The sequence below is a fragment of the Trematomus bernacchii genome, unplaced genomic scaffold (genome assembly GCF_902827165.1).
Source record: "Trematomus bernacchii unplaced genomic scaffold, fTreBer1.1, whole genome shotgun sequence".
Lineage (NCBI taxonomy): Eukaryota > Metazoa > Chordata > Actinopteri > Perciformes > Nototheniidae > Trematomus > Trematomus bernacchii.
The window spans coordinates 316,646-328,863 of record NW_022987786.1 but is presented as its reverse complement, the minus strand read 5'-3'; the positions used below and the strand labels follow the sequence as shown (position 1 = coordinate 328,863).

Below are 12,218 nucleotides of genomic sequence, written 5' to 3'. Positions count from 1 at the left end.
TGAACCAGCGAGCCTACGGGGGACCTGATATACTCAGGTAAAGTACAAGTGTAGTTCAAACAGTCAGGGTTACATTCTGCTTGAAGGGAAGCTGCGCCCCCTGCTGGTGTAACACTGAAGTACATAGTAAAATAGTGGCAAAGCATTATGGGAAATCCCCATAACATATCCTCCGTTGCTATAGCGATCCTCTGTTGCTATGGACACCAGGATTTATGGAAGCTAGCGGCACTAATAACGTCTGTTAAACAAGAAGTGATTATTTAGTGAAAAATACATGTTTGGACTTCATTTGGTTAAATGTGGGTAAGTATGAACTGTTGGGAATATATTCTCCATGTTTTTATCACTTTTTAATTCACCTAATGTATTTTAATATTGTCTAATTTTGACTCTGAAGTGTCTTTTGGAGCAAAGTACCCGGATGTGCTGCTCTCCTCTATCCAGTGACCGTTGGCCTTCTGTGTGTCGAACACAGAAGTCTGTTGCTGGAGATTCATAAGTGAGGTTTGAATGCAGGGCGTTTGCTTGTAATGGGTTATTTTCCCACTGTGGTATTATTATTTGTATTTAATAACTTTGTTGAGCTTGTTTCTAGCTGAATTTCTATCTAAGTTATATTTCACAGAGGTTCCTTGAATGCCTCATTGAGCTACAGCTCCAAGGTTGAGGTCGAATAGTCCGTTTTGCTTAGGAACATTCCTAACTGAGTGAAATGACCCGGAAGTATCTCAGTGGCAGCCATGACAAGAGCCGTTCCAATTCTCTAGATCAGGGGTGGGGAACCTTTTTCCTCTCAAGGGCCATTTCAATGTTTTCAACATCCTCCGAGGGCCGTACAAATTATTGACCTCTGCTTAAAAAAACTAAAATCACAGCCCATTCATTTCACCTTTCTTTCATGCTGTGCAAAGAAAAAGAAACCTCTGAATCCAGATATCTCACTATGACTCGCGCATGCATGCACGTGTACGTGTGGCATGACCACCTCCTCTAGGGGGGACCTAACCTCCTCTAGGGGGGTCCGGGGGGGGTTATGCTCCCCCGGGAAGATGTGTTTTTAAATATTGAAGTTAAAGCATCAATCTGGTGCACTTTGAGAGCAACATGAGGAGCTCTATGGATACATCTCTCAACACCCATATGAAACTGAACTGGAAACAGATTTAATTTTTCTTTATGGATATTTTACAAATCACTCTCCTTTCAAACTGTATTCTTGTTTATTAATAACAACTTGTTTTTACTGTCATATAGTATTTTATACCTGTTTACTTTATTCTCTTATTTTTGTATAACTATAATGATCATATAAAGATGTGCCTTTACCTCACTGGTTGGAGAAAACGCTTCTTATATTCGTTAGCATAGCTAGCTAACCAGATGCTAATAACAACAAAGTTATTGACTGTATGATCCAAGGCCGTAACCATGGAGTCAACATTGGGGGGGACCAAAAATTAAATCAAAATTTGAATACTAATTTCCTGCTATTCTAAAGGAAAAATATATACAAATTCACTAACACATGGGATACTTTAAAACCTGTCAAACCCCATGCCCCTGCCTGTGGGGGCAAACAACAAAAATATTCACAAACTGTGTCTCAGGCATGGGCGCAGGAAGCATCCTCAATGTGGGTGGGACAATTTTACGGGGGGTGTGGGCAGGTGGTGGACCTCAGTAGGGGGGCCTGGGGGCATGGTCCCCCGGGAAGATTTTTTTTTAAATGTTGAAGTGAAATGCATCAATCTGGTGCACTTTGAGAGCAACATGAGAGATCTATGGATACCTCTCTCAACATGAGGGACTACATCTATGGATACCTCTCTCAACATGAGGGACTACATCTATGGATACCTCTCTCAACATGAGGGACTACATCTATGGATACCTCTCTCAACATGAGGGACTACATCTATAGATACCTCTCTCAACATGAGGGACTACATCTATAGAAACCTCTCTCAACATGAGGGACTACATCTATAGATACCTCTCTCAACATGAGGGACTACATCTATAGATACCTCTCTCAACATGAGGGACTACATCTATAGAAACCTCTCTCAACATGAGGGACTACATCTATAGATACCTCTCTCAACATGAGGGACTACATCTATAGAAACCTCTCTCAACATGAGGGACTACATCTATAGATACCTCTCTCAACATGAGGGACTACATCTATAGAAACCTCTCTCAACATGAGGGACTACATCTATAGATACCTCTCTCAACATTAGGGAATACATCTATGGATACCTCTCTCAACATTAGGGACTACATCTATAGATACCTCTCTCAACATTAGGGACTACATCTATAGATACCTCTCTCAACATGAGGGACTACATCTATAGAAACCTCTCTCAACATGAGGGACTACATCTATAGATACCTCTCTCAACATGAGGGACTACATCTATAGATACCTCTCTCAACATGAGGGACTACATCTATAGAAACCTCTCTCAACATTAGGGACTACATCTATAGATACCTCTCTCAACATGAGGGACTACATCTATAGATACCTCTCTCAACATTAGGGACTACATCTATGGATACCTCTCTCAACATTAGGGACTACATCTATAGATACCTCTCTCAACATTAGGGACTACATCTATAGATACCTCTCTCAACATGAGGGACTACATCTATAGAAACCTCTCTCAACATGAGGGACTACATCTATAGATACCTCTCTCAACATGAGGGACTACATCTATAGATACCTCTCTCAACATGAGGGACTACATCTATAGATACCTCTCTCAACATTAGGGACTACATCTATAGATACCTCTCTCAACATTAGGGACTACATCTATAGATACCTCTCTCAACATGAGGGACTACATCTATAGATACCTCTCTCAACATTAGGGACTACATCTATAGATACCTCTCTCAACATGAGGGACTACATCTATAGAAACCTCTCTCAACATTAGGGACTACATCTATAGATACCTCTCTCAACATGAGGGACTACATCTATAGATACCTCTCTCAACATGAGGGACTACATCTATAGATACCTCTCTCAACATGAGGGACTACATCTATAGATACCTCTCTCAACATGAGGGACTACATCTATAGATACCTCTCTCAACATGAGGGACTACATCTATAGAAACATCTCTCAACATGAGGGACTACATCTATAGATACCTCTCTCAACATTAGGGACTACATCTATGGATACCTCTCTCAACATGAGGGACTACATCTATAGATACCTCTCTCAACATGAGGGACTACATCTATAGATACCTCTCTCAACATTAGGGACTACATCTATAGATACCTCTCTCAACATGAGGGACTACATCTATAGAAACCTCTCTCAACATGAGGGACTACATCTATAGATACCTCTCTCAACATGAGGGACTACATCTATAGATACCTCTCTCAACATGAGGGACTACATCTATAGATACCTCTCTCAACATGAGGGACTACATCTATAGATACCTCTCTCAACATTAGGGACTACATCTATAGATACCTCTCTCAACATGAGGGACTACATCTATAGATACCTCTCTCAACATGAGGGACTACATCTATAGATACCTCTCTCAACATGAGGGACTACATCTATAGATACCTCTCTCAACATGAGGGACTACATCTATAGAAACCTCTCTCAACATGAGGGACTACATCTATAGATACCTCTCTCAACATGAGGGACTACATCTATAGAAACATCTCTCAACATGAGGGACTACATCTATAGAAACATCTCTCAACATGAGGGACTACATCTATAGAAACATCTCTCAACACCATATGAAACAGAACTGGAAACAGATTTTCTTTTTCTTTATGCATATTTTACAAATCACTCCCCTAGCTACTATTCCTGAAAAGTTTGGTTTTAACATCAGAACTACAAGTTATTTACACAAAGAAGCTAAACCGGAGGGTTCATTAACATTACCATTACGAAATAAAATAATATAGATTACTTTAGAGCTAACTAGAAAAAGATACCAGAACTGATGGAGGGCAAATTAAAACATGTCTGACCTGCTTGGAGCATCAACGCTAACTGAAGCTGGACTCAGACGTGCGACAGCGAAATACACCCCCCGGGTACAAAATAAAGATATGCATAAACAAACAAAGGCGGAACCAATTTACATATGAAAAGAATATATCATTTTGGTGAAGTTCACAATAACAGAAAATAAAGATTTTCAAGTATACAAATAGCCAAAATAAAAAAGTCATAGAATAGCAATTTTATTTTAATTTTTTTATATCAGTTAGGCTATATATTGGGGGGGACATTTTGAGCGTATCTGAATATTGGGGGGGATGTGTGTCCCCCAATGTATATGGTGAATTCGGCCCTGGTATGATCAGTATGACAGATGAACAGATCTCCACTGGGCTTTCAGCTAAAGACACAGCCACGCAGAAACTGCGGCATGTGTACGGCTCCTTATGGGTACTGCAATCTTTGGAAGAGCCGGAGCGGCCTTCTGGTGCTCTCCGTCAGAACTGCACCCCTGTCAGACCAGACATATACCACGTGATGACACATTAGGCTCGTGTTGTGTTCAAGGACCCTGACCGTGGCCAGGAAAAACAGGCACTCGCTTTTTTCATTGTTTTGCGGTCTAGATTTCTTTAACTTTTTTCTTTTTTGCGTGTGTTTATAAATTACCTCGAGGGCCGTACCAACTGGGGGCCGGAGGTTCCCCACCCCTGCTCTAGATGATAGGAAAGGTGGTTTCAAACTTCCTTTATAACCTCCTTTAGCTTAGGAACCACTGGACCTCCCTAACCTAAAGGAGAGGAGAACATGCTGCCCCACAATGCCTTGCGGCCGCAGCATTTACCGTCACACAACAGTCGGCCGTTCACGGAAACAACCGATTATGACCGAGAAATGATATCATGAAAGTTACGGTGCTTATTAAGCATTTTAAAACGTATGTGGTAAGTTGCCAAAGTGCTTTGTTTTGAACGTTCAGCAGTATTATAATCAAAAAGAGAAATATGAACGTTAGTTTTTACTGAAATGATCAAATAAAGTCAACATTTCACAGTCTTTACTGAGCTGTGTGGGGTTTGTTCAACTTTTAAAAGATGTTTGAATGGTGATATACACAGTGATAGATGTTAAGGACTAACGTTTATAATAAATACATTTGTATTGATTTTAAGATCTTTTCATACACTCATACGTATTGGGATCATTTGTATTAATGTGGACCGGAGGGAGAGGGTGACGAGCATAAGTTTCACTTTCCTTTTTTATTTCAATTCCAACTTTGGTCATGAAGAATATGTTTCTCTGTTGTCCCCGTTCATAAAGCATAACAGCATCAGAGCACGGTGCAGAGTCTCTAGATGAGTTTACAGTAGTCCCTCGTTCTTATTAAACATCCATGTTGTAGTCCGCTGGATAGAAAACTGTAGTTTCCATAGTTTCCCCACAGCAGCAGCAGGCGCACATTTATGACGTCCGCTGGCGCATCATAAACACGTCGGATAGTGAAAGTGCAGTCGATTCTCTAAAGTACCGCAGTCTCTTCTCCTAAGTCCTTTTGAATTCTCCTATCCACTATCCCTTAACCCCGTGACGGTTCACACAGAGGTTAAGGGATAGACGATAGGAGCTGATTTTTTTACTATTCGACTGCAACCCTAGTCTCAAGCAGCAGCAGGTGAAGAGTTAAGAAAAGTGAAATGTTTAGTTGTAATGTAACTGAGGAGAGCTAGCTGCTCCAGAGTGACAAGAGCTGAATAACTGTGGATAAAGGGAGAACGTCGGACGTATTGATTAACTATGATCTTCTCGCTCCCAGGAAAGAAACTTAAAATAATGAGACTAATGGAGTCTCTGAAAAGGTTTAGATGAGTAATTTAATTAAGTAACAAAGTTATAGAACAAGCATAAGGTAAGGAAGAGACAAAAGCCGGTGTTGTCCCTCGCTGCAGCGAAGAAGAGAGACCGTGATGCCCCCGCCTTCTGCTTTTATACTCCTCCAGTTCTCTCCCGCTGTGTACATAGGGTGACCTCCCTCCTCGTCTTCAATGTTCGACATCGTGTGAAACAGAGGATTTCGACATTTTGTATTCCTTGCTTACTTCCATAAGCCTTTTCTCCTCCTTATCTCTTTCATGACTTTTTATTTAATGCTTTATAACAGCTGTAATAGTTAGTTTAGTAATCCTAGAAATACTTTAGACACAGTTCTCATTTACGGTAACTCCTTCTGACGTCATGGCTCCCCACGTATGTGAAGAAAACTTCACAATCAACTGTACCTTCATTTAATATTCAGCAGTAATAATATCTTGACGTCTATAGATGTAATGTTAAAGTCAGTAGGTTTTGGTGTGCAACACTGCGTGTCATTTTTACTTCACATTCAGAAAACGTAGCCACATGCTAAATGCTAACCGGAGATGAAGGATTTTCAGAATAAAAGCTTGTGGTTGAGCTTTAAATCTGATGGTATGTTTAAACTAAATTATGCCATAAAACATTGATTTTAATTTCTAACAGACGCCATTTCTCCCGAATTAGCGACTGTCCGGTGAGTCAGCATTTAGTTAGCACTTAGTTAGCTTCTTAGCTTAAAGGTTTTGCTACTTGACCAAAATAAATGTGTTAATTAAAATGTTGAATTGTGTTTGAATGTGTTAAAGGTCCCATGTCATGCTTTTCCGGTTATTACCCGTCCCCTTGTGTTCTGAAGCTTCTGCATGTAAACGGTCAGCAAAGTCACAAACCCTCAAAGTACACCCTGTAACGAGTAAAACTCTAACACAGAAAATACCTGTCTATGCTGCCCCAGAACGCCTCGTTGGAGATTTCTCTTTTTCCATTGTTTTCTTCCTGGGTACAGTGACGTGCCCATACCCAAATGGACCCATTGGTCCAAATGGACCAATCCGTGGAGCCCTTACATTATGTCCGCAGAGCCGTTCCTCACACACACACACACTCAATCTTTTCTCAGCTGCAGCTCCGCCGATTTCTCCTCCCTGAGACGGCGGGACGCGGCGAGGCTGTGAGTCGGTGTGTGAGCACACACACAAACTCCCAGCCAGGCTGCGGGTGTGTGTGTGTGTGTGTGTGTGTGTTCGGGCTGGGTTTCGCTGTGTCTCGCTGTCTCGCTGACGGCCACTGGGCTCATAGGGAGGGGGGGACAGGAGCTCCAACAAGCCGTTTAGGACAGAGAGTGAATACACATACTATACAGAGATGCTGTATGAGAAACCAATGTGAGTTTGGAACATTGCTCAATATAAATCTATTCTAGTAGACCTCAACTATGGAATTATGATCAGTAGAAATGGCCATGTCATGGGACCTTTAATCAAACGTTGACATGTTAAAAACAAGTCAGGATATGAATGTGACATGATTGTTGTTCATAAAATGAAGCTTGTTAGCGGCTAAACGGTGTAAGCTAATTGCAGCTAAGCTAAAGGTCTCGCGCTTTGTTGCCGCTGTAAACCCGCGAAAGCATTGTGAGCTAATTTATGCAGACCTGGACATGGAGATAAGCTAATGTTCATTTATTCTAACTGTATGAGTAATGAAGAGGGAAATAGACCAGTTAACAATCGTTGTTTGACTCACTTTAAGATGTTTCTAGTGTTGTTGCAGATTTTATTGTGTAAAAGTTAAGATTTATAATACAGGCTAACTGTGTTTTATTTCTAAGGACGATTTATTTCCGACATCCTGGAGCGGAGTCCATCTGCCATCCATTGCTCCATGGCTAAAAGTTAAGATTTATATAATACAGAGTTTAACTGTTCGGCACACTAGTTTGCAGGCTTTTTTTTTTTTTAGGGACAATTTCTATTTTTGTTTTATTTTCAGATCTCAGGTATTTATTTTCTTTGGGCCAAAGATTGACACTGATAGACATTTTCTGATTAGTCAACCACCATTACAGCTGAAGATCAGTGTTTATGTATTACAATGGCGTTTGTTAGCAACCAGAAAATGACCCCAGTGATGACAAACAGATGAGAATGCTGCGTGGGGTCTGGCTGCCGTGTTGGCGGGACGTTGCGGGGCTTGCTGCTCCGCCCTTTGAGACTCGAGGAGCGGACAGTGTGAGCTGGATTACTGGGGTCTGCGAGACAGCGAGACACCGCGGAGCTTAGCCTGAGTACACACACACACACACACACACACCTGGCTGTGAGTGTGAGTGTGTGTGTGTCCGGAGATCCGCGGATTGGTCCATTTGGTCGGCAGTACGTCACTATGACCCGGAAGAAAAAATGGGAAAAGAAAAATGTCCAACGAGGCGTTCTGGGGCAGCATAGACAGGTCTTTTCTGTGTTAGAGTTTTACTCGCTACAGGGTGTACTTTGAGGGTTTGTGACTTTGCAAATCGTTTGCATGCAGAAAAAGCTACATCACACAAGGGGACGGGTAATAACCGGAAAAGCATGACATGGGACCTTTAAACAGATCTGTGATTAATTCTGAAAGCATTTTCTTCCATTATCAGAATAATTTTAATACATTTTATTTCATTTTTATTTTATGCATTCTGTGAGTAATTGTATTTTCTCTGATCTATATGTTTTGATTAAATAATACGGCAACAGTTCTAAATTGGTTTGAGTCCTACTTAAAGGACAGACAAAACGTTGTTTCTATAGGTAAATACAAATCTGAGTTGACAAATATGACATGTGGGGTACCTCAAGGCTCCATCTTGGGGCCTCTTCTCTCTGGCTCAGATAATGAAAAACAACAAAATAAGTTACCATAGCTATGCGGATGACACACACATTTACATAACAATTTCACCAGGAGACTATTCTCCAATTCAAACACTGAGTAAGTGCATTGAACAAATCAATGACTGGATGTGTCAGAACTTTCTCCAATTAAACAAAACTGAGGTAATGGTTTTTGGAGCCAAGGCAGAACGTATAAAAGTTAGCGCTGAGCTTCAGTCTGCAATGTTCAAAACAACAGATAAAGCCAGAAATCTAAGTGTAGTCATGGACTCTGACCTGAGTTTCAACAGTCACATTAAAACAGTTACTAAATCAGCCTACTATCACCTAAAGAACATATCTAGGATTAAAGGACTAATGTCACAGCAGGATCTGGAAAAACGTGTCCATGCTTTTATCTTCAGTAGACTCGACTACTGTAATGGTGTCTTTACAGGTCTCACTAAAACATCGATTAGAAAGCTGCAGCTAATTCAGAACGCCGCTGCTCGAGTCCTCACTAACACTAAGAAAGTGGATCACATCACTCCTGTTCTGAAGTCCTTACACTGGCTTCCTGTGTGTCAAAGAATAGATTTCAAAATACTGCTGCTGGTTTATAAAGCTTTGAATGGTTTAGGCCCAAAATACATGTCTGACCTACTGCTAAATTATGAACCATCCAGAACCCTCAGGTCTTCAGGGACTGGTCAGCTTTCTGTCCCCAGAGTCAGAACTAAACATGGAGAAGCAGCATTCAGTTATTATGCTCCATCTGGAACAAACTCCCAGAAACCTGCAGGTCCGCTGCAACTCTTACTACTTTTAAATCCAGGCTGAAGACTTTTCTTTTTGCCGCTGCGTTTAATTGAAACTGAGCGGTTGTGTTTTGTTTTTTGGTAAATTAACATTTGGTAGTAACCCCAGGGAATGAGTGTCTGGGGACTTTGTCCTGGCTGGTTTTCTCTGTGTATGCTGCTCGGGACGTATGTGCCATACAAGCGTACACAGCTCATGTTCGGAGAAACCTTAAAGAAAGGCATCAATAAAGTGGAACTTCTGTGTGAATTATTCATATCTTAAACTGCACTGTAACTTTTTATTCATGTACTTTTTATTCATGTATTTTTCTTTTAATGTTTATTTTATTATCTTTTCTTTTTAATGACTGTTTTTAAATGCCCTTGTCTGAATGTCTTTCATTTATGTAAAGCACCTTGAATTGCCTTCTGTTGAAAGGTGCTATATAAATAAACTTGCCTTGCCTTAAACATGAACCTGTTCAGCTGGTTATGAAACAAAGGGAGGATCTGCAGACAGGTGAGGGCGTTAAAGTGAACATTTGAAGTCAAACTGCCAGACGCCCTTTTACACTTCAGAGCAGGAGGACAACAGGGTGAGTGTTAACACCAGGCTCTGCTTTTTAACACATTATTGACTCTGTTATACTGGATGTGAGAACATAATGTGTTCAGAAATATATATATTTCCTAGAGTTCAATGAGACCTCTTCAAATGTTTTTTTATTTCCTGGTTTTTGAGCCTTCAGAGTTGCATAACATGTGACAGGAGAGCGGCCTGTCTGAAGTCTGACTCATTAAACCAAGTTTATAATTTGATGATTGAAACAAGTGTGTGTGTGTGTGTGTGTGTGTGTGTGTGTGTGTGGGTGTGGTGTGTGTGTGTGGTGTGTGTTTGTGTGTGTGTGTGTGTGGTGTGTGTGTGTGTGTGTGTGTGTTGTGTGTGTGATGTGTGTGTGTGTGTGTGTGTGTGTGTGTGTGGTGTGTGGTGTGTGTGTGTGTGTGTGTGTGTGTGTGTGTTGTGTGTGTGTGTGTGTGTGTGTGTGGTGTGTGTGTGTGTGTGTGTGGTGTGTGTTGTGTGTGGTGTGTGTGTGTGTGTGTGTGTGTGTGTGTTACTGGTTTATCTCTCAGACTGGAGAAGATGAGTGATTTAAAAGAAGAGAAAGAGGACACATCTCCAGTCTCCAGCTGTCTGTCTCTGAAGGGTGAGCGGTCTAAAGAGGAACCTCCAGACTTCAGAGATGAACCTGGACCCTCAGACACAAAGTAAGAGTTTCTACTGTAACCTGACCTGAAGAGGATTCAGTTTTTATGTTCACTTATAATCTAACCTTTTCTGTAATGATCTCAGTGAAGAAACTCGGTAGAGTACAGTAACCAAGTTGAATTGAACTCTTGCTCCTTGGCATCATCAGCGATATTAAATAATCTACTTGTGAAATCATCCTCACTCTTTACATGTTGGACTTGGTGTTACATTTAATACCAACATGTAAACATTCACTCTCAAATGAATTGTAACAGCAGAAACCCACAGCACGATTTAAAAACTCTGAACATCTTTACTCATGTTCAAAGAGAAGTCTAAAGCTGCTCTTTGAATGATGTTTAAAATGTGTGTTGTTTCCACAGACAGAGAGCAGAGTCTCCAGTCTCCAGCTGTCTGTCTCTGAAGAGTCAGCGGTCAAAAGAGGAACCTCCAGTCTTCAGTAATGAACCTGGACCCTCAGACACAAAGTAAGAGTTTCTACTGTAACCTGACCTGAAGAGGATTCAGATTGTATATAACCTGATAATTTAAACTGTTCTTTATTATCATGTGTAGGGCTGCCCACGACTAAAGATTATTGTAGTTGACCAATAGTTGTCATTTTCTTTGCAGATACCTGTTTAAACCAGAGACTGTCTGTGGAACTAACAGTCACTGCTGTACTTATGACTTCATGAAGTTATTCTGAGTGTTGATGGAGCAGCTACAATGTTAGCCTAGCTTTAATCAAACAGATATCCATTCAGAAAACAAACATTTTAAATGGTTTTGCTTGTTGTGTTGGAGACAGACCTGACAAAGCATTAACTCAGGCTTTTTACAAATCACTATCATGTTGTTATTTCAGCATCATTTCCATATGTGTATTGTAATTAATTCACAGCAAGTTCTATGTGAATTGTGTTTATAATGCTATAGTGCACCAGGTTAATACAGCTGTGTGTGTCTTAGTAGAGACAGGGAACATGTGCTCCTCTGGGTGATGAATCCAGACAGGATGAGGTTTGCTTTTATAATAATGTGAAGTGTAAACTATCTACCTGATCACTAAGATATATTATATACAGATAAAGACCTGTTTAAATGTTAATCGAGAATTTGCCACCTTGTTGTACCTTTGGTGAGAATCAGCTCCACTAAAGTAAAGTGCTATAAAGGATGTGTTCATCTCCACAGAGGGAAGAGGAAGAGGAAGAGGAAGAGTGGTGTTCCTGTGGAGGAGCAGCTGTCCAGCTGTGCTCTGTGTCAGGACGTCCTGAAGGATCCAGTCTCTACCAGCTGTGGACACTGGTTCTGCAGACAGTGCATCACCTCATACTGGGAGCAGAGACCTCCATCAGGAGACCCCTCCTGTCCCCAGTGTGGAGAAAGATCCAGAACCAGAGCTGGCCTGCAGACAGCCAGTCAGACCA

General features: G+C 41.0%; 1 protein-coding gene across 1 annotated transcript in view; it reads left to right on the top strand.

The window, feature by feature from the left end:
* Positions 1-10,672: 10,672 nt before the first annotated feature.
* Positions 10,673-12,218, top strand: part of LOC117497552 (NACHT, LRR and PYD domains-containing protein 12-like) — a 30,610-nt gene continuing 29,064 nt past the window's right edge. The window contains exons 1-3 of the mRNA XM_034149522.1: positions 10,673-10,802; positions 11,169-11,273; positions 11,983-12,008. Of these exons, the coding sequence (XP_034005413.1) occupies positions 10,678-10,802; positions 11,169-11,273; positions 11,983-12,008 (256 nt within the window). The 5' untranslated portion in view covers positions 10,673-10,677. The remainder of the gene's footprint in view (positions 10,803-11,168; positions 11,274-11,982; positions 12,009-12,218) is intronic.